The 22,722-nt window shown below is 41.7% G+C and overlaps 1 protein-coding gene across 1 annotated transcript in view; it reads left to right on the top strand.

The window, feature by feature from the left end:
- The window catches only part of spire1b (spire-type actin nucleation factor 1b), a gene marked incomplete at both ends in the record, with an annotated part of 32,544 nt that extends 12,852 nt beyond the window's left edge, over positions 1-19,692 (top strand). The window contains 16 exon segments of the mRNA XM_079227694.1: positions 2,732-2,857; positions 6,524-6,598; positions 6,741-6,905; positions 7,384-7,470; positions 8,443-8,572; positions 11,925-11,975; positions 12,791-12,954; positions 13,051-13,144; positions 13,387-13,529; positions 14,238-14,262; positions 14,265-14,404; positions 15,866-16,003; positions 16,140-16,210; positions 16,318-16,345; positions 16,745-17,025; positions 19,437-19,692. Coding sequence (XP_079083820.1) covers positions 2,732-2,857; positions 6,524-6,598; positions 6,741-6,905; positions 7,384-7,470; positions 8,443-8,572; positions 11,925-11,975; positions 12,791-12,954; positions 13,051-13,144; positions 13,387-13,529; positions 14,238-14,262; positions 14,265-14,404; positions 15,866-16,003; positions 16,140-16,210; positions 16,318-16,345; positions 16,745-17,025; positions 19,437-19,692 — 1,974 coding nt within the window.
- Between the last annotated feature and the right edge of the window lie 3,030 nt (positions 19,693-22,722).

Below are 22,722 nucleotides of genomic sequence, written 5' to 3'. Positions count from 1 at the left end.
TCTCGTCAAAAATGGAAATCCAACGACAATGTGTAATGTGAAAGGTGTGGTTTTAGAAGAAACTTGGCAACTCTGCAGTTCTACAGAGCTTTTTAATGTCTCAGCTCATGGTTTTGGTTTTATTCAATTCAATTCAATTCAGTTTATTTTATATAGCCCAACATCACAAATACAAGTTTGCCTCGGAGGGCTTTAAAATCTGTACACATGACATCCCTGTCCCGGGACCTCACATCGGATCAGGAAAAACTCCCCAAATAAAGATAGTAAAAACCCTTTCACAGGGAAAAAATGGGAAGAAACCTGAGGGAGAGCAACAGAGGAGGATCCCTCTCCCCGGATGGACAGAAGCAATAGATGTCATGTGGCCAGAATGAATAACGTAACGGAGCTACAGCACATTCAATGAATATGACAGCAATGATTCATATAATGAGTAGCAGGCATGGAACATTGCTGTTTTGGTTCAGTCTCACCACTCTCCTCCTCCTGTTTGCCAAAGTGTTGCTACATGCCGATCCCCATACTGCAGATACACAAAGTCAGAGACTTTGCTGGTGAACATAGTGAAGTAGCTAAGAAACCAAAACAGAGCAAAAAGGAGGGTGACTAGTGACTCCAAACAAATCTGAATGTTTTGCTGACACCTTTATAAGACCTTTATGTCAAATGTGTGTTATTTTAGCTTGTTGTGAGGTTCTGCCCCCATGTGGCCGACTAAAACTTATTGATGCCGTGCAAATGTTTGAATGTTGATGTTTTAAAATGTTTAAATACTGGGCACGGATTGTAAAGCACTGGAGAGGAGCAAAACATTTAGCGACTAGTCCGTCCTCAGACAGAGGACAACTACACCAGCTGTGAGGAGTCTGAATTCATGGATTCCAGCAATGGAAGTTCACGATACCAATCATTGACTTGAACAACCAGTCGAACAATTTGAATGAAATGTTTCATAAGTGAAAGTGCACAAGTATCAGTATCAGGAAAATATGCTTTCAGTATGAAAGATAGAAAAACTGATTATGTAGAATTGCTCCAGTCGTATTATTGGATTGGATTTGGATTATTTGATTATTATTAATGACATGTTAATTAAGGATTTCATTGTTTTTAGATGGTCATGGTGGAGTTTATTTTTAATATTTGATGTACTGTTGGGTAGCTTTTATATAATAATGCCTCATATATTGTAATCTCATGATATGTTTTTGACAAATATGTTAATTTGAAAAGTAGCAAGTAAATGTAGCGGCTAAATAAACCCATCCATGTACCCGTCCATTCATAATTTGCTTTGCAGTCTGGTGGAGAAAGAAGGATTATGTAACCTAAAATGGAAAAAAGTTAATAATCCACTGATAGATTCCTGGAACAGATGATATCAGCAAGGGGAAAAGATCTGTGTGAGAAAATGGACTCTGGACCACATTGCAGTCTGGCTGCCAGCCTCATCCTGGCCAACAGGGGAGTTGATCTCTCTGTTGTCCAATGGAGCACAGATCACTGTGTCAGGCCTCACATGGCCTCACACTGTTTACATCATCTCCCACACACACACACACACACACACACACACACACACACACGCACACACACACACACACACACACACACACACTGCTCTCCAAGGTATCTGAGCAGTGTGGCAGTGTGGCAGTCTGGCCGGCCCGCTGGCTACAAAGCTGTCGGTCCCGATCGTCGTCTCAGTATTTTTCACTCTCTGTGCTCCCTCAGTTTACCTTTTGTCCTACTGTACTGACCCTGGCTGACATAGAATACACTATCTGTTTTGAACTATAACATATCCACAGTAGTATGTCCATATGTCCATCAACACTGGAAGCAGCCAGTCATTCACACACTTGTAGAATGCTAATGGGGAGATGGTTGTCTGCTATTTCTTGTGTATAGTGAAATGTTCTCTTACTGTGATGCAGTCTGGACAAATGGACGCCAAGAGCATGCCACGCATTGGCCCAGGGTACCTGTTCTCTATGAGAGAAACAAGGGTGTATTCTCTCACCACTGTCGGTCTGTTTGTGTGTGTGAGCAGCAGCATGGCTGAGCAGGAATAGTTGTTTTGTCGATTGTGTTTAGCAGTTTTACATTGGTGGAAGAATTATTCAAATCCTTAACTGAAAGTAAAAGTACCAATACTCTGTAAAAAAACATTCAAAACCTTACTTAAAGTGGCAATTCCCAATAATTGAAATTATATGAATGTCGATTAAGTCACTAATGCTGAAGGAGGTAGCACAATGGGGATTGATCATATGGCCCACTGATGACAGTATAGTATGTATGTATATAGATATATATATATATATATATATATTTTGCCCCGGCAATCCATGCTGTTGCTGGAGAGGAGCTGCCTCATTTGACCAACAGTTGTTGTTTTATAGCATTGTTAGCTAAAAAGACAGCATGCAAACTATCATCATATCATCATATAACTATCATCATTTTAGAAGGTTGTTCACAGAGTGTTGACAAAGCATAGAGGACCACAAACATGGCTGCCAGTGGGTACTATACAAAACCTGAAATCCCTTCACTAAGTATGTGATGGGTACCATTGTAATAACATGGATATTGTTAGCCGTGGAGTTAATAAAATACGTTGCGCTTTGTGAATCATTTAGGTGTGATGTTAGCCATCGGAGCAGCCGTGGGAACTGTACACTGAACATTTATCTTCCTCTGTGCTTCTCTGTCCCCCTTGTAGCTGTGCACAGCTCATCTGCCCAATCTGTCAGACACCCCCAATCACTACCAGGCAGTGTGTCGAGCTCTGTACACAGAAACCAGGGAGCTCGGCACTTTCCTGGACAAGATCAAGAGCGCCAAAGAGGTGGGTCGTCATCATCCTCCTCATCATGACTGTGGGCTCGAACAGCTCTTTTTTCCAGACCCATAGGCAGTTTAAAGGTATCATATGCAGGTTTCTGTCGGTTCAGCATTTGAGCAAAGTTGTCCAATGAAGAATTGCCTTAAACCTGCATTCTCTCTCATGGCCATTAGGGGGTGACTCCTCTGGTTGATAAAAAGAAGTCAACCAGATGGGTAATTTTCTCATAGAAATCTATGAGAAAATTACCCTAATTGTCTCTTTATTATCTCAGTAAACATTGTTAACATGAATGTATGGTCTCAATAACTAGTTTCAAATATTCTTCAACACAGTATGATGCTCATTGAGTAAATTATGGTCCTATTTAGAGTAAAATAGAGATATGCTTTAGGCGGAGGCTACCCTGTGATTGACAGGTTCGAACTTTAATCCTTTCATTGTGTTTTTCTAATTAATGGAAGTTAATTGTAACATGTTGGAGTCTTATTTCTGTTGTATTTAGCACCACTCTCTCGTGTCACTTCTGGTAGCAAAAAATAAAGTTGGTGACAGCCAGAAACAACGCCCAAAATGCTGAACTGCTGGTTTTTAAACAGGCAGTTCAGGCATTCCCTTCAAATGAAAGGTTACAGGATGATCACTGACCTTTTTGCATGAAGGTCATGTAAAAAAGATTTAGCATGATGACCTTACATGCACCCCACTAATCAACATCTCTCTGTGTGGCTAAACCTGACAGGGTTAGTCATACGGCGATAGTCATATGAACGGACACATACGATTGGTCAGCATAAGAAGGGTTTCATTTTGAAAATATATAAATAAATAAATAAAAAGCACCTTGAAAATACACACAATGTACGTATGATCATTTTTGGTGATTGTGATTATGTGAACCTAAGTGGAAATACCAGTATTTGTCTTTTACAACCAGTCTGCGGTTGTACGACGTCAGTTTTTCCTCACTGCTTTTGTGTGTTAAAGGTTAAAACAAGGAATGGGGAAAAAATCATGTCTGAATGAGCAATATCGCCTGTTTCAGTAATAAGCCATCATTCCTGGATGTAGCCTGTAACAGGCATGGACAAAACAGAGACACACACACACACACAAGGACATGAGGACAGCTGCGCCGCCTGTGTGACAGCAGGGGCGGTCAGCTGATACGGCAAGGCATCCGTGTTAATGACCGTGGATAAAGAAATGAATGGATTGTAACGTAAACGAGGTGGGAACCCTAACGACCAGTATCAAGCGAGTACGTATAACGTATACCTTCTCTGCCCATTTTAATACACTTACATCTTAGACCCACTGCCACGCCTTCACGCAGGGCCCTCGTCTTTTCTTTTTTCTTTTTTCTCAAAGTCTCTTACAACTATTTCAATTCAATGAAACAGCTGCAGTGTTACAACAAGCAGTCCTAATTTCTCAGGAGTTTTCTAAGTCAGCCTTTGCAGATTTAAATTGGTCCTTTGTATTTGTGGTAAATTATATTGGATTATTTTTGTCTTCTAAAGTTTAAGTGCATCCCAGAGTTTTTTTCTCCCATCCACTCACTGTTTCCTGTTCACCATCCCTACGATACACAATGGCATACATGCTGTTTCAGAGGATTTTACAACCTGGCTAAAGTAGTATAAAGACTAAATATTTCTACATTTTGCATTCTTTTGGCATGAATCTTGAACTGAAAGTTCAAACATGACATTAGTGAATTTAAGGACGAAATACCAGCCGTCAGCAGCTTTAATACCACACAATATCACACGGGCTGCCAGGTTGAAGTGGGTCACTGTGAAGAATGAGTATGACATGTTGTTTATTCATGTCCGACATAGATGGCAATATCTGGATAAATGCTGACTCTCATTCAGCCAAAAGCACCCAGTTCAGCTTCTCACAGCTCGCAGGAGAGGCCTGATTCATTTAATCATGTGCGAGACTCCTATTGTAGTGATAGGAGGGTCTGTGATGTAACACCTTTCCAACTTGTTTACATACCGCAAAGGATTAATGCGCCTACAGTGTATTATTGTCTGTTATAGGTCATGTGCCCATGTTCAAAATGGAGGGAGATTTCCAATTATATACCCTTAGTTTTTGTCTGCTTTGCACAGTTAGAATACATTATAATCACTGCTTTCTAACTGAATGAAAATGCTTGAAAAGTGGCCTGGAAAAATGAACGCAAGTTCAAAATATAATTCTCTCATCACAAATACGTTATTGGCCGGAGTCATTTTGGGCTTTGTTTCTCCCCGGGAGCACATTGGAGCTCAGCTGTGGGTTGAAACCTTTCATTGAGGAGGCGTGTGTGTGTGTGTGTGTGTGTGTGTGTGTGTGTGTGTGTGTGTGTGTGTGTGTGTTTCACCTCAGTGTCCTTCCTGCAATGCGCTGCTGCTGCCCTTTTAGTATGCGTATCCATTGCCATGAATAGAGGGGATTTGGCTGGTTACATAACTCTCTGGTAGGAGAGAGGACTTATTGCAAGGTGGAGATGGCTGAGAAAGAAGCCTGAAAAAAAAGAGAAGAATGTATTCTTTTGTAGCCTAAAAAATAAGGAAGTTAAGTTTTTGAATCTTGTGATCCCCTGCTCCACAGTGACATTGGCATTTGTGGTTTTGAGGGAAATTCCTCAATAACTATTGGATGGTACAAACATTCGGGGTCTCCACAGGATCGAGCGTGTTAGCATGCTAGTGTTAGCATCTAGCTCAAACACAAGGAGGTAGTCATAAATGTCAGACAAGAATAAGCTTAATTGTCTCTAGATATTAAAATCAAATAGAACATGTGACCTTACTTCAGTGTCATCGTCAACAAATATGGAACATGGGCACCAAGCATCCCTCCCAACCACACTTTCCCGTCTGCATGGCAGAGCTGTGCCGACCCACACATTGGACCCATGTGTATCTGTCCTCAACTACCAGCAATGACTGCCAAAGAGTTGCTCTGTCTCTCCACAAAGATGCCTCTTGTTGCTCGAGATTCACAGAAAGGTAGCTGAATTAGAGCTGATTCATAGAAACAACTCCGGCTCCTGTTTTGCTCGTGGATGAGTGCCTCTTGTCAGCTGTCGAGAGCGACAAACAGAGAACAACTAGAGCAGAATTTACTGACAAGAAAAAATTAGGTTGTAGATGCAGTTGCTAATTGCCCTAATTATTCATGTGGACGTTTTGTCCGGGGTTGCTGTGCATTAAAACGCTGACACACGCACACACGCACACACATAAAACACACACACACAGACACACACACACTCACACACACGTTGACTGTCTGCTGAACTTTCAGAGCACCAGCAGAGGAATGCAGGTTTAGGTCAGTCTCTCTAATGGCCTCACGTTGTGTAAGTTCACGAGGTCTCAGGATGGAGGAGCTGCGCTTTCAGTTCACTGCAGAATAACAATTGTGGGACTGTGTCAGGTTCTGTTTAGTTGTACCTTACATAAAAAAAGTACATGAATGGGCTTCTTTTTTTTTTTAGGGCTGACACTATTTTTAAAATATACGCCTTTTTCACAACCAACATTTTGAATTGACATGTTAGGAAAAACACATGTTTAACTTGGTCCACATGTAGTGGTCCGTCAACCTTCTGCTTTTAGCCTCTTTCTTTTTTTCCAAATTCTGTCTCCCTTGCTCTCTTTCCAACAGAACCTCCGTAAGATGGAGGAAGGGTCATCAGAGGAAACTGGCAGAGACCTGAATGAGCTACAGAATGCTGACTGGGTAAGCAAACAGACTCAACTGACCTCTGACCTCCAGCCTTAACTGATCATTTGATCAAAACCTAACTCATATTTTCAGATTCAAAGGGTTGTGGTACTTTTTACTTCCCCTTTCCCATGCTGCCCTTTGCCTCCTCCGTCAGGCTCGATTCTGGGTTCAGGTGATGAGGAACCTGCGTGAAGGAGTGAAGCTGAAGAAGGTGCAGGAGCGGCATTACAACCCTCTGCCCATTGAGTACCAGCTCACCCCCTACGAGATGCTCATGGACGACATCCGGTCCAAACGCTTCAAACTGCGCAAAGTCATGGTCAGTGTCCAGTTTGGACCACAAGTAGAAATTGGTGATGCACTCCTCCTGCTTGCTGCACTTCTACATGTCACCACAGAAAATGCTGCCAGAAGCTCTCACTGTTAATAAAGCATCATGGAAATCAGTACCATGACATAGGCTGTTAATAAAAAATGGCATAAAAATGACTCTCGGACGGTTGTGATAATCACGTGATATTTTGCTGCTTCTTATTTCGTTTTGTCACTTTTTACATGATTAGTTTCAGCCTTAGCTGATAACACTGTTTTTTATCCTTGATTTGGTTGTCTTATAACTGGTAATTTGACCTTTTCTGTCTACCTCAGAGTGTAATGTGGGACCAGATTATTCAACTTTTCCATGTCAAGTGCTCCAGTTAGCAAATAACCTTCTGCAACCGGCAGGATTCCTGAACTAGATGTTCAGGCCTGTGTGTACCTTTTCCATATTGTATCATCCTGTTCTGTTGTTCCAGATGAATGGAGCCATCCCACCGAGGTTAAAGAAGAGCGCTCATGAAGTCATCCTGGAGTTCATCAGGTCCAGACCACCTCTCAACCCTGTGAGTGCAGCTCAACCCATCCTTGTGCAGCCTGTACAAGTCTATGTTGATTACAACATGGAGTTAACTGTCTTCAAATGAGAGGCAACAACAACCAGCCAGAACAGTGGTTTCTGAAATTAGAAATTAGCGCTCTGAAAGTCTGCAATTATATGCTGGAGATAGAAAATGCTGATTTTACATATATAATGCCAGAACTATCAATTGTTAAAAAAGATTTCCCCATACTTGAATATATGGTGGAAAGCACTCACGGTTAACAAAACATCATGGAAGATAATACCGTGAATGTTTTGGATGAATCCCTGTCATACATGGCAACTATAAGCCATTTGGCATTGCTGATAATAATGCAGAAACGATTAGACATCAATTAGTTATTTGAAAGAAGTAGAATCTCAATCAGTTTTGATTCTCAAGAATGAGGTGATATTTTACAGATTTATCCTGCCTTCCAACCTTGTTAATTTTTATTTATTTTTAGTTTTGGACTGTTTTGGACCCTGATATACGTTGGTTTGTGCATGTCCTTGTTTACCCCCATCTCTACGATGGAGGTACATTTTCATTCATAGTAAATACGGCATGTTAAAATTAACCAGAATGGTCCTTTTAAGTGTTTTATTTGCCCCAGCAAAAAAATAACACTTAACAGTAATAACTGTAATAACAGTTTCAGACCTGATTATTGGATTTACACTAACATTGATGTAGATAGCCTTCTCATTCAAATTGCACTGCATTGTGAACTCAGTGAAATACTGCGTTCACTACCTCTCTGTTGATATAAACCGTACTGCTGTTTCAGCAGGACACTCAACTCGAGGTAATGAGAGGGACAATCAGTCACAGAACATCAGAGGAGGCGGCGATGATAAAGACTTCTGGCTATAACCCTGTTAGTTGTTGCTCTCCGCTCCACAGACTCTCTGTGTCACTACCTCTATTTTACCCGTCATCGTCCTGTGCTAGGTGTCAGCCCGTAAACTGAAGCCGCAGACTCAGCTTCCTCCAACGCTGCATGAACGCATCTTGGAGGAAATCAAAGCGGAGAGGAAGCTCCGACCAGTGTCTCCTGGTGAGGTCCGCAGGGGAAGGCTGGGTAAGGAAACTCGCTTCTCTGACCCCGCTCTTGTTGTTAATCACACACAAACACACTCACACAAGAAAACATACTTCGCTCTGAAATGTAACTTTTTAAAAGGAAGTATGGATCTGGTGCTTGCAGATGATAAATGTGTAGCAGCTTCATGTTTTAGTTCCTTTCACACTTTACTACACTATTATTTGTGGCTCTGCCTTTTGCTGTTGGAGCTCATTCTGCCTAACATTTATTATTTGTGTTGCAACTAATGCCTTTCATTATTGTTTTGTTTGCAACATGATGGATGTTTTTACAATAATGCTAAGTGTCTAAATTATTTTAACCCTGAAGATGCCAAAACCACTGCTGTTTCTGAATGTCAGTAATCTCTCACCATCGGCTGTGGCTTATTTGAAATCCTATTATCTCCCATCATGAAAGTGTTTACACTTCATTACATCCTTTGCTGTAGTAAAATAAATCTTGCCTTGATTTACCTCCTAACCACAAGCAATAACTGTCCTATACCATGACTGTTTCTCCTTGCAGTAATTCGGCCACTTAGCATGTCTTTCAGTTTTGACACGTCAGGTAAAGTCTACCTCGCTGCTTGTCTGGCTTTTTTTAATTATTTTTTTATATCTCTCTCTGTTTCTTTCCTTGTTGTGGCTGCTCATCTGCTCTCACAGCCCACACACACACATCCACCACTCTGCCAGCACACCGCACACACATTCCATGTCATGCTTTAGTGGTCGGTGGTGGTCTGTTGAGGTGACACATGGTGACGTGGGACACCGGTGGTTGGTAGGAGGACACCGAGGAGAGCGAACTGATGAAAGACACTTTGACCGGCAGAATGGACACACAGGATTTTCGTTCACGGTACAAAACGACAGAGCTGTAGTCAGGGCAACCACTTAGAGACACTGAGGTAATGTCCTTTGTATTTCCCCTGATTTTATAAGCTGCTCCATATATACAATTATAAAATGTTTAATATTTTTAGCATGTGGTCTTTCATCTTGGAAAAAAGTTAAATATAATGTCATTGAACAGTAGGAAATACATAGAATAAAGATAAATATATCCAAATAAATAAACACTTAGTTGATTAAAAACAAATATATATATATATATATATATATATATATATATATATATATATATATATATATATATATATATATCATCTCACATTTGTATTTAGGATGCACACAAATAGAATTAAAAGTGATGTGTATCATATCTAATAACACAATCACTCCAGATATGAAAGGATCACTGCACAGTTTACCAACAACCTTTGATTGTAAGTTTGCAAAAGCTACTCAGTGTGTGAGCAAGTCTGGATGAAGTGAGAACACATGCTTGAAACAAACTTGGTCAAACCTACTGAAAAATAAACAAAACAGGGGCAAAGCTGAAATTAGATCGAACACAATCCATGTATTTTGTGTGGAGTAATTCTTTTATACGTTGGATGAAATAGCAAGAGGGAATCCTATCTTCCCATTATCATCTGGAAGTCCTGAAGGGAGAGATTAAATTCAGCTTGTGTAATTTAAAAGGCTTTACTGCTCTTGTTGCTATGTGTTTAGATACTGAATTAATGGCCAGTGATGGTTGAAATAATGCAACATTATCCAGCTGAGTTTTATGTTGTATGTCGTCGGTTCTTCTTTTTATTTGTTTTATTTCTGCATATTTTCTGAGTACATCAGGCTTTTTTCTTTTTTCTGAAGGACTGCTTGTGAAATGACATTGCCTCAGTGTCTTTCTTTGGAGGGCAACATTGTTGGTGTAATAACCGTAGTCTATTATAGAAATGTCCATCTGCAGCTCCTGTCATACAAAAGTGACATGATTACGCTTATGACTCGTGAAAAATGGTCCTGCTTGTTGCTGCTGATCTTTAAACACTCAGTCAACGGTTTCAAATGTTGCTAAATTCTTTGTAATCTGTCATGTATGCTGGGAATCTTAAAGGTGCAATGTGTAAAATCTGGCCATAATTTCAGTTTGAAAAATAGAAAGATGTGGTAGACACTGAGTGTGTAGCCAGGCATCAAGTCAAGGAGTGAAAATGAAGAGCTGAAAAGTCACATAAAAGAGTCTTTCTTGTACTATGTGATTTTTCAGAATCCAATCAGTGTGCAACTTCGTGCTTTGCACAGCGGCCTCTCAATAGTGGCAAGTGTGCAGCATTAAATATGACCAAGTTAATGAGACAGTTCTGATTGAGAAGAGAAGGAAATACTGCTGAGGCCGGAAAATCAGAATAACGCTGTGCTCCTCTTTCCCTCGTGCTGAAGCCAATGTCTCTCATCACACTGTCATGCTGTCCGATTGTGCGTGCGTGTGTGTGTGTGTGTGTGTGTGTGAGAGAGAGTTTGATTCTCACTTTGCTCTGTATTTTATGGGGATATGCTACATACCCACTGACACTTTAATGAACAATGATTAAGGTTTTAATCAGGAGCAAGAAAATACAGTTTCAAGAAGTTTGCTGGAAGGGCGAAAGAGAGATGTGTCCGACTGGAATGTTTATAATGCATCAACAATTTATGGAATAGCTTGAGATTTTAGAAAATGCGCTCAGCTTGCGAGAGTTAGATGAGAAGATCAACAGCACTCTCATGTCTCATCACCAGCCAAGAGGTGGTTCGCTTATCTTAGCATAGAGACTGCGAGCAGGGGGAAAAGCTAGCCCTCTGTCCAACGGTACACCAACAGAATAGAAAAACACGTTATGTTGTGGTTTCATAGGGAATGTTCAGGCACTATTTCTTGGCAAACAGCTGCGCAGTGACTTCTCTAGAGACAACAGGAGGTGACTGCACCCATCCAGGAAATAGTTAATATATACTGTAACTTCCTGAAAAACCACAACTTGTTCTGACTACATTTATTTACAGATTAAAAAAAACCCAAGATACAGCAAGTGAACTGTTAGCTGGTACAAGTCTTTAAGATAAGCTAAGCTAATCGCCTCCTGGGTGTCGATTCATACTTCAAAGATAGTGAGAGTGGTAGCAATCAACTCATCACATTTTCATTAAGAATTAAGAATCCTCCCTCCAAAACAAATGGTTTAAGTTGAATGTGCTAAGTTGAATGTTGTGAGCACAGTGATTGTCCCCCAGGGCTCCCAACAAGGCGACGACTAAACTGGTGGCTTGCAGCTAACGGTGCTAACACCGTTAACGGTGCTAATGATGCAAACAACTCTACAACAGTGCTGACAGAGCACATTCAACCACGCAATCCTGCATCTATCATCATGTATTATGGAGAGCTTACAGCACAGCCATACCAACTAATGGAATATTATTATAGTTATCCTAATTAAGGAGGTTTCCCCTTTTAGGTTTTGGCAAAACTCGCAGTATGCCACAGGATTTGTTCCGTACTGGACTGGGTAAAGTATGAGCTCTGCTGTGGTTTGGCAGGCCTTTTTTTATTTTGGACCCTTAACCTATTGGCCTTGTCTGTCTGCCTCTCTGGCTGTAAACTAATATCTCTATTTACATATTTGAATAAAGCCTGGTAATGTAGTCTCTTAGCTTGTAGAAAAGTGAGTCCTGAGACAGAGCTCCTGTCGGATGCTTTTCCCATAAATGAGAGAAGAAGCTGAAAGACTGAAAAAAAAGAGGTTTCAGGGCTCCCACAGATCCTATCAGCTGCAGCTCTTTATCTGTAGCATTGCCTTGTCTCCTTGTCTCTCACTCCATCCCTCTCTTTAAACCCTCTATTCAGTTTGTGTGTGTGTGAGTCAAGAGTTAGGCAGCTTGTCAGGCGGTTGGTTATTGTTTTCTATCTTTAACTCCTCTCTCAGTACATAATTACCTTGTGGCGCTTGATTTGAAGGATTCAGCTTCCCCTGAGAAATTTAAAGAGTCCTCCATGCTCTGTGTGTAACACCAGCCTGCTCCTCTGCCTCCCCTCAGACCAACTTAACTCACCCTCCCTGACCTCTTTAACCTTGGGATGGATCTCAAACCTCAGTCTTCTGAAAAGTATTCAATGCATCTTTTCAAAACACCCGTCCATTGAACACACTGTGATTTGAAACCCGTCTGTCCTCCCCCCCTTTATCTCAGGGGAAGAACAGTCAAAACAGATTGAAAGAACAACACAGGATGCAAAGAATCATGTGAGGATTTGTTTTGAGAGTCATGTCAAGTGCTTTCCCCCTCTAGCCTGAATGACTCTCTTGTGTATGGCTCTATGCAGATGAGTTTAGTCCCTACATGGGCAGGAGGACATCCAGCTCTCTGTCTTTGGCCAACGGATCAGCCTCTACCAGGGGAGAACCCTCCGGATCACAGTCTGTGCCTCCGAGGAAGAGGCTCCTAAAGGCCCCGAGTCTCGCCGAGCTGGACAGCTCTGACTCCGATGTCAGTATGCGTTTGTGTGTGTGGTACGGACTTTTTGAAATCTGGCATGTGCAGAGCAAATAACGGTTGAAGTGTTTGTGTATTCCACGTACACAGGATGATATTTTTGGGCACAAATCAGCCAGCAGCTCCAGTGTGGCTACATCTGTGATGGATGATACGTCCCCGGAGTGTGCTCTGGGGAAGAAAAGTGAGTCGGGAATTATTTCTACGTCCCTGTCATAGCTAGTTGCCTTCTCAGCTAAACTATTCACCAAATGTGATGAATCACTTTTAATCTTACAGCCTCACCAGTCAGAGGTTTCCCTCTTTTTTCTCTTTCTGTTTATAATCAGAAGTTCTTGAGCCTTGAATTAGCTGCTCATTGGAATATTTTCCAGTTCAGCTGCATCCTTGTCTCACGTTTTCCTCTCTTTCCTCCACGAACGCCAGCTCCCCCCATGTTCCTGCCCATCTCTTCTACACCCCAGCCAGAGAGGCGTCAGACCCCCCAGCGGAGACACTCCATCGAGAAGGAGACTCCGACCAATGTTCGACTGTTTCTGCCGCCCTCCAAAAAGAGCTCCAGGTCCTTGGTGAGTCGAACATCTTTACTGCATATAACAAGCAACACTCTCTGGTGCCAAGGTGGGAATTTCAAAAACTGCAATCCATCAAACGGCCACTTGACTCGAGTCAATCCCCATAGACCACTATCTTAAAATGCCTTTGCAGCAGGAATTAACAGCCTAAAAAAAATATTTCGGTCTATTAATCTCTGATCATGACAACTGTAGAGTTGTCAATTTATATATAACTCACCTTTTATCACCCCTATTATGGCTAGAAGTTATGCATAATTGAGGGTTTGGCCGCTTTGTGTGACAGATAGGTGGCGTACCGAGTCGCTAGCTGCTAGCTGTCTCTGTAGCGTCACCGACGATTCACCTCTTTGCCAATTTTTTTACTTAGGACGGAGTCAACCACTCTGAGATTCATAACCGCTCTTCAAAAACTCATAGGTGACGTCATGGAGACAACAACCATATTTTATACAGATTCTGTCCAGTTACTTAATAAGGGACAAAAAGGACAGAAAGCATGAGGATGCTTACAGAGAAGCAAAAGGAGATGGGCCTAAAACGGAACAGTCAACGTCATCTCTCTTATCCTTTTATTTGCGTGACGAGTGTCTTCCTAGATTTCGTCCCTCTCCTTTTTCCATCACGACGTCTCCTGTGTAGGCTACTCACGTCATCTGCTGGTGTGACTTCGTCATTCTGCAGGAACCCTCTTTCGTTCAGGTTGGGATGATAGCTTCGTATCGACCCGGATCCCCGTCCTTTGTCCGTCTCCCTCCACTCTCCACCCTTTGCAGAGCTCCCCTATCGAGGCGTTTGCGTTGGGGTTGGCGAAGGCAGTGTTTGCTCTGTGCAGGGCTGCTTACATCAGAGGAAGAGAGTCGGCCAAGGTTTGCCAGTCTCCCTCAGTCCATCCCGGCATAATATCTGTAGCTGCCCATCCGCTCCTAATGCTTCCATGCATGATAGGACAAACAGCTTCTTTTTTATCACATAGCTAGTGAATAATATCATTTATTTAATAATCTTTTATTTCACTACTTTAAATATCATTTAAACTCTCAACCACAAGTAGGTATCTTAAGCTAAAATTGATCTAAATCTGCTCTACATACCATTTGTTTGCTGGTGGTGGGATACATTTATAATAAAATGTATATTTTGACCTCCATATTTTGCTTTATTTGTGGTACTATAGATAAATGATTTTTCTCACATATCTCTGAAGATATTATTTTTTTGAAACTGTCCTCCTTGTCTCTGGTTCCCATCATGAACCGAACCAGTTCGGAAGAATGATCAACATGACCAGAGCCAGACCAGTACATTGGCGGTACTGTATTGTAAAACCACAAAACCCTGAAAAACTGAAACCGCAAAAGCTTTATTTCACAAAGACCATTTATGTTACATTGTGCGTCTTTTTAATCAGAGCTGAACTGACATTTCAGACGAGTTGTTGTTGTAATCGAGTATATGTCGACTCTGCAGCATCCGCCACCTCGCTGGCTGGATGCAATCATGTGAGTCTGAAACAACACACAGATATCTCCTGCTGCAACATCCCTGACGGTGTCCAGCACCAGGACGTATTGAGCGTAACCCCGTCCAGACAGGACCATGTCGTCTCTGGATGGAGCGGGAGAAGGCGACCTGACAGAGCACATGGCGGACGCAACAGTGGAGACCTCACCAGCCATTTCACTGAGCGTTGTGAATTGAAGGAGGTGTTTGGAGGAGGCAAACAGAAGCCTTGCACTCTTGGAACCACCTCCATCATGTTGCACATTAGTTGGTCATCCTGAGGTTTAGCTCTGTCTGAAATTGTCTAAAAAACAAAAATAACTCACACACACCCTGAAGGGTCTGTAGACGCTTCGGTTTCCTTCAATGAACTACTTTGTTGATGCATATGAATACACAGAACCAGTTTAACGGTTTAGTGACATCTTCATAGCGATAGACTCAAGACTACACAACCCCTGGCTGATCCTCCATGTACAGATGAACAGCGCGTGTTCAGGTGGGAAAGTGTCTAGAATTGATCAAACGCAAACAGATTTCTCTACAGTCTCTGTGGGAACGCTCCTTTGAGATAAGCATTGTGGGGAACTCTGCTCCAATCATGTCCTCCCATCACTCCGGTTGTTTACGCATCATGAGTCCTCTCTTTTTTTTTCTTCCACGTACAATGAGAACACTTTATGCAGTCCGGAGTTACGCAGGCAGCTCCAAAAGGTGCAAAGGGGCCGGTTGTTTGTGCGTTGAATGATAAACACTGAGCCCTGTGTGTTGGATCTGCGGTGGCCAGGGTCACCCACTGTTTTGCGTGCATGTGTGTGTCGTTGCAGGAGGAGTTCTGTTTCCCTGTGGAGTGTCTGTCTCTAACGGTGGAGGAGGTGATGCACATCAGACAGGTGCTGGTGAAGGCAGAGCTGGAGAAGTTCCAGCAGTACAAAGACATCTACAACGCTATGAAGAAGGGAAAGGTAACTTCTTCTTTGTGTATGACGCAAGCTGTACACAAAAAGACAATAAGTAGATGCAGTTGTAACATCCTCCACGAATGTTGCATTCATTTCTTGTTATTCTGACGTGGTCTTCATCTGTTTGTTTTTATTGCAGCTTTGCTTCTGTTGTCGAAGCAAAAGGTTTTCCTTTTTCACCTGGTCCTACATCTGCCAGTTTTGCAAAAAGTACTGTAAATATTTATCTTCTTTTAATTAAAATTCAAGAGGAAGAGTGACTGGTTTCATTGTCATCACTTTCTCCGTTTGCTCTCTCTCTCTTTTCTCCCTTTCAGGCCTGTGTGTGCGCAGTGCTGCAAAAAGGTGAGTCAAAGCGGATGAACCAATCAGCCAATCGGCTGCCGGTACAGCATGAAATCCTATACTTTCATTTATTCTGATCAGTCAGCTGACAGTAATGTGGTGCCATTGAAAAAAGTTAAAGTTTACTCTGCCTAACAGAGCTCTCCTGTTACCTCCGGATAAAATGAATCCAGAGTCCCAGTCAAGGGGTCCAAATAAATGTCAAAATAAAGGCACGTACTGTTAAAGGTAAACCTTCCTCCAAACTAACTGTGAAATCGGTAGATCAGTTAGAAAAAGGGATCGCAGGATATTAAGGATGTTTCAGGAAACATTTTCACTGATAATTTTCATCAGCATTCTTTCTCAGTGATTATTTTGCCTTTACTTATTAACGTTCATGTCTTCCCTCTCTATCAGATGCGGCTGCCATCCAAACCGTACTCCAGCCTGCCCATCTACTCCATCGGCTCCACCAACACTCTCCCCAGGGACAGGGTCGGTGCCATTGCTGCCGTAGGACAAGGGCTGTCTGTGGCTGGAGGGCCGGGGCCATCAGGAGTGGAAGGGGCCACTGCGCCCCCCACTGTGAAAGTAGAAACAACACGGGCATCTAAAAGAGCTGAAAAGGCCTCTGGAGAAAAATCTGAGAAATCCTCCAGTAGCCCGCAGCGCCACGGCATTCACAAGACCATGTCCAAGTAAGAGCTATGAACACACTTCCTCAGACATGTCAGTTGTTCACGTTGTGTCCTAATGTGAAACTAATAATTATCTTGCGGAGTTTGTATGATATTGGTAGAGTGGCCCCTAATACCCAAACGCACACTGTAGATAAGTCAAATATAATACACATGTAAATGCTTAAACATGTGGCAAAGCTGAAAACACTCATAATCACAAAATGCAGAAAATGATAAAAGACAAACAAAAGACAAAGGCTGCTGACATAGTAGCTGCTACCAGTCTGTATCTTTAGATTATGGTGCACTGTCACTGTGACTTGTGGTGGAAAAGTACAATGATCAGAGCCAGTAGAAGATACATCAACCGATTGGAGATAACGGAAAAATTACATTTCATAAACTTATTTTTTTTACCAGGCTATTGGTGTTTAAAGGGACTTTAAAGGGGAGGAGGAGGAGGATATGTCACTCTTAACCGTCTTAAAAACTTGAGAGCCCTGCGACAGTTTCCAGATCCTGACCCGAGTTATTCAAGATAATCGACAGACGTCTCATGTGGAGCAGTTCCACATAGGAACTTTTTTAGTTCCGATCTAAAACAGATACCTCCATAGACTCAGCAACTCACACTAAAACAATCTAGATAGCTCACATGTCGAAGTGTCCCTGAGCAAGACACTGAACCCCTAACTGCTCCCTGGGCGCCTCACAGGGCCGCCCACTGCTCCCTATCCAGGGATGGGTCAAATGCAGAGAAGAATTTCCCCAAGGGGATTAATAAAGTGCATGTTTCTTTTCTTTCTTTTCTTCTCTTTTCTAGATTGATAAATAGCACGACAGGTGCTATTTATCAGAGGGCCGAAAACAAATGTCAAAAATATGTTTTTTTGATTCTGGGGGAGCGTCCCTTTAATTAAAAGGTGTTGTGCATTGATGTATACAGTTATAAACTATGATGGACTTGACAGATTCTGAGGCTCCATTGTATAAGAAACACCACTGCTATGTTGCATAATGGTGACCCTGTGAAAATTGAATACTCGTTACACACAGAAAAATATACTGCTTTGCTCTTCTTTGTTTTTGTTAGCTTTAGCTGCACTCTGTCCCTCTCATCTGGGCCCTGTTTCTCGTACCTGGCTAACTGAGTTAGCGGGCTAATTGTCAGGATAAGATGACGTAGGTCAGGCGTTCTCGGTTTCTCGAAGCAAGCTTAGATTAATCACCATAGCAACACATCCAAAAATTTAAACCTGCTCCCGGGCAGGCTTACTGAACTTCACTGGATAAACTGGACACTCCCACGGACAAAAAAGGCAGCTCACTTCCTCATTGATGAAGGAGCGATATTAGTTATATTAGTTTTATAGGGAGAGAGTTCTTCAAGATCGCCAGGATCCATCCAGATGACTGACGTCTGGCTAGAATTAACGAGACCGTTTCAGCGCGGATCAGCCGTGAAGAAACCCAGATAGCCTGATGTCAATCATCTCACTAATTTAAGATGGAGATTAGGACATTTGCTTGACTTTGTTTAGCCAGGTACGAGAAACAGGGCCCTGTAGCCTACACAGACTAACCCTAAAAAGATGTAGTTTATGCAAATGGTCATGCATGCCAAACGTTAATATTAGCAAGTTAGCACCTAATATTTGCCTTTTACCATGTTGTAATATTACAACACACCATTAAACGAAATAGACAATTGAAGCAAAGCAAAGCCCAGTTGGTATTTTAATTTACACCAAATTTAATGGCAGTTCTGACATACTGAAGGAATAAGACTGACATCCTTTACAAAGGGTTTCACTTCTCTGCACACTTCTGTCGTTTGGGTTTTGATATCTGCACCATTTAACCTGAATTGGATTGCATTTCCCTTATTATTTGTGTTTGGAGATCTGGTATTTGCATATTTCTGGAAGTGGAACACATTTTACATGTTTGTGTTAATTGCCCAAAAAAAATCCCAGTGGTATCAAACCATGTAGATTATTTTTTCCCCGGTTTTGAGATATCTTTTTCTGAGATTGGTAAATTAATACAGCGGCATTTCTCTCCCAAAACTGTGTCCTTGTTATGTTAATAATACCCAAACCTTCCTGTTTTCAATGAGGAATGCAAATTATATTAACTAACAACTTAGCATCTTTCATAAACACACATGCTTTACGTTTAAAGGAACCATATAAATCAGTGGTGATAAATAAAATTAGCAAGAATGCTTACAAATATGGAGTAAATACCATCACTTAATAAAATATAAAGTTTTTTTTAATTACTATTAGGGTGAAGTGACCCTTTATAAAACTTATCCATGGACATACCCTGGATAGTTTGAACCATTACTTAATATAAACCAAACCGTAAAAGCACAAATGATAGTGATCCTGTTCATGCCGAGCTTGTCTTCCCGTTCCGTGCAGGTTCTCGAAGCACGGCTCCCTGAAGTCCCACGAAGAACTGGAGCTTCCCTCAGAGCTGACGGAGGACTGGGCCACCATGGAGGTGTGCGTGGACTGCAAGAAGTTCATCTTCGACATTATCGCCTCCAGCAAGCACAGCCTGTCGCTGGCCACCAAGAGAGCTCGCCTAAAACGCAAGACCCAGTCCTTCTACTTGTCCTCGCCGAAAGGAAGGGAGGAGTACCGGCCCTCTGAGCGAACAATCAAGGAGATCTGAAACTCTCTCTCTCTCTCTCTCTCTCTGGCTGCTTCCAGCTCCTAGAGCACAATTATATAGACTCAACACTGGATAGGATCTTACTGTACATGTGTACTTCAGTCAGATAAAGCTAAAAGTCAGAGTGATATGAACCTCCGTGGTGGACAGTGTGTTCTTTGTTGCTGTGTTCTGGTCACCGTGTACAGCTCCTTCTTTTTTATTATTACCATATCATAGATGATCCTTTAATCTATGGCCACAGACCTTTGAGTCAAGAGACAAGAACTGTTGAGATGGCAATGTGTCAAAGTGGAATGACCCCCACCCCCCAGCCCCCTCCACGTGGTCCAACCCAACTCACGTCCAAATCCATAAGCACAAAACAGACGAAGGACTGATGTGTATTTGACCTCCTCTGGCACTGCAGAGAGATCATATCGTAACCGAGACTTATAAAAATATGGAATATTAGACTGTACATTTTCTATTGGTTTTAATTTCTCTATTTTTGAACATGTGCATACAGTAAATGATTGTTCCATGAAGCCACCCTCTGTTTTTTTCAAGTTGGAGTTTTATCTTGAGATTCTCCACCACTTTCCTCTTTACCGAGCGTACTCGAATGTGGGCTCCTGTTTTTCTTTGTTTCCGCGCATTCGCATTTGCAACACATTTTAAATCTGTTTAAATGCAAATTTAGTGCCAAATAATATCATCTTTCTGCTCCATATGTCACCCAAAGAAAGGTAATTGCCCTCTGATTTGTGTTTGCCAATCTTGATATCTCAAAATGAATATTCAAGACTACAATAAGCATCGCTCAGTTTTTTATTAAGAGTTAAGCTAATCTGCTTCATCAGGACTGTGTGGTCACATTTGATCACATTTGATTGACAGTATTGGACTTCCATAAAGTAAGGGGACTTGTGAGAGACAGATTATGACAAGAAAGGTGAAGATTTAAACTGCAGAGGCTGAGATATTTTGTGTGTGTGTGTGTGTGTGTGTGTGTGTGTGTGTGTGTGTGTGTGTGTGTGTGTGTGTGTGTGTGTGTGTGTGTGTGACGTCAGCCCCAGATGTTAAACATGCAACACAAACAAACGCCCCCACATCTGTCAATTCAAACGTTGCTAAATCCTGATTGGCTCAAGGAAGTACATGACATCATCTGTTTCCAAATGAGCTGCGCCCACTTCAAACAAGGGAGCGAAACAAAAAGCAGAAATCTCTTGTGAAAAATGACCCAAAATATTTTAACTTTGACAACAAAATGTTGTGTTCAATTCAGTTCAGTTTATTTTGTATGGCCCAGAATCACAAATTACAAATTGGCCTCAGAGGGCTTTTCAATCTGTACACATACGACATCGGATCCGGAAAAACTCCCCCATCATGTTGAACCCCATTGCCAAAAGGAAGTTATATTATTATTATATTTGTTTAGGGCCTTTAAAGCACATTTCTCAGCCATACAATCCTACTGTATGTTAATTTGCAACTTACTTAAATGACATGATGTGCCGAGAAGCAGGTATAGAAATGTAATCGCCTGTGTTTTTTTTTTCAGTCTTGCCTTTGAATAATTTACATGAACCATCTGCATACTTTTTCATTTTTAAATGTATCTTTGCGTTGATAAATATGTGATATATATGAACTCATAATATTTTCTTTACATTAGGTTTCTGACTTGTTTTCTGTAATGTGAGAATTAGTCATATCAAAAGATCTTTTTGTACAGATTCATGTCAATGAAACCCAGTTTACTATACAGGTAGCAAAAATATAACAATACTCTACGTCTTAATATGCCTTTATGATTTACCGTCATCATCAGAGACTCATTGTCAGGAAAAAATACCTGACTTTTTGCCTGGATTTTTTATTTCATTCTGCATCCCATTCCTCAGCTCCCTCCTTAAGATATCTCTGCCTTAAGAACTGCCTTTTATGGTCACGCTCATACGTTGAACAGTCATCTACCGTAACTGTACATACTTTGTTTCTAACGATTTGTTTGTAGGTCAGGTGTGTGTGTGTTGCCTCGACGGTATCTCGGCGGTGAGACGGCTGCAGATCCGTGTCTCTGAGAGGGAAACTATCCCAGTATAGTGTGTTCAGGGGAGGAGTGGGAAGCCTGCGGGACAGTGTGACAGCAGCATGCATGTACTACGGTGTAACTTGTACCCTCAGTCTGTATTACCTTTAAGCTGTAACTCCCCCACAGAGTGCAACAAATGATGACTACAACAATAAACTTTAAAGCAATACCTGATCAAAGTATCTGCTTGGTGCTGTATTTAAAGGTATACGTCTTTCTCTTTTAAGTAATAATCATATTTAATTTCATTCTTATTCATACTATTCTCACATTTATTATTAATGCACTTAATAGATCCCACTTCTCAGCATTTTTCTTCACTTAACTACACTGTTTAATGCACATATTTGCACATATATCCTATATTTCTCATCCCTTATTTTTGTTTGTATTAGTCACTTTCCTTCTCTACATGTATTGTGTTCTATATTGTAGTATTATGTACATCATTTACAATTCACATCATAATTTATTAAAATTGTGTTTTTTGTGTGTTTTTTAAAATATATATATATATATGCGAGTATCTGAAATGGACCAATTTCCCCCCAGGGATCACCTCTGATTCTGATTCTGGAAAGGCTCCTGATGTCCCTCCAGGTGGGTCAGGATGATGATGGGAGTCTTCCATCAGGGCTGCATCCAGATTGTCTCAACCGGAGACTGAGGGTCAAGCCGGTCCCGGCGCGTGACCTTCTAGCCGCCTGTTTGTCCCTCAAGCCCTCAGGTTCGACGTCCTCCAGTGGAGCCAACTCCTCCAAACTTACCTGCCACCCGGGCCTCCAAAGGACCCAGGACGCTCTTTGGCAGCGCTTATGGTGGGCCTCGCTCAACGAGGACATCAAGGAGTTCATCAACGCCTCGACGCAAGTCTTCAAACCAGGCCTCTTACAGCCCCTATCCGTGCCTCATCGTCCGTGGTCCCACATCTCCCTAGACTTTGTCAC

The sequence above is a fragment of the Taurulus bubalis genome (assembly GCF_910589615.1).
Source record: "Taurulus bubalis genome assembly, chromosome: 12".
NCBI lineage: Eukaryota > Metazoa > Chordata > Actinopteri > Perciformes > Cottidae > Taurulus > Taurulus bubalis.
The sequence above is the reverse complement of the archived record's forward strand: the minus strand, read 5'-3'. Positions and strand labels throughout refer to the sequence as shown.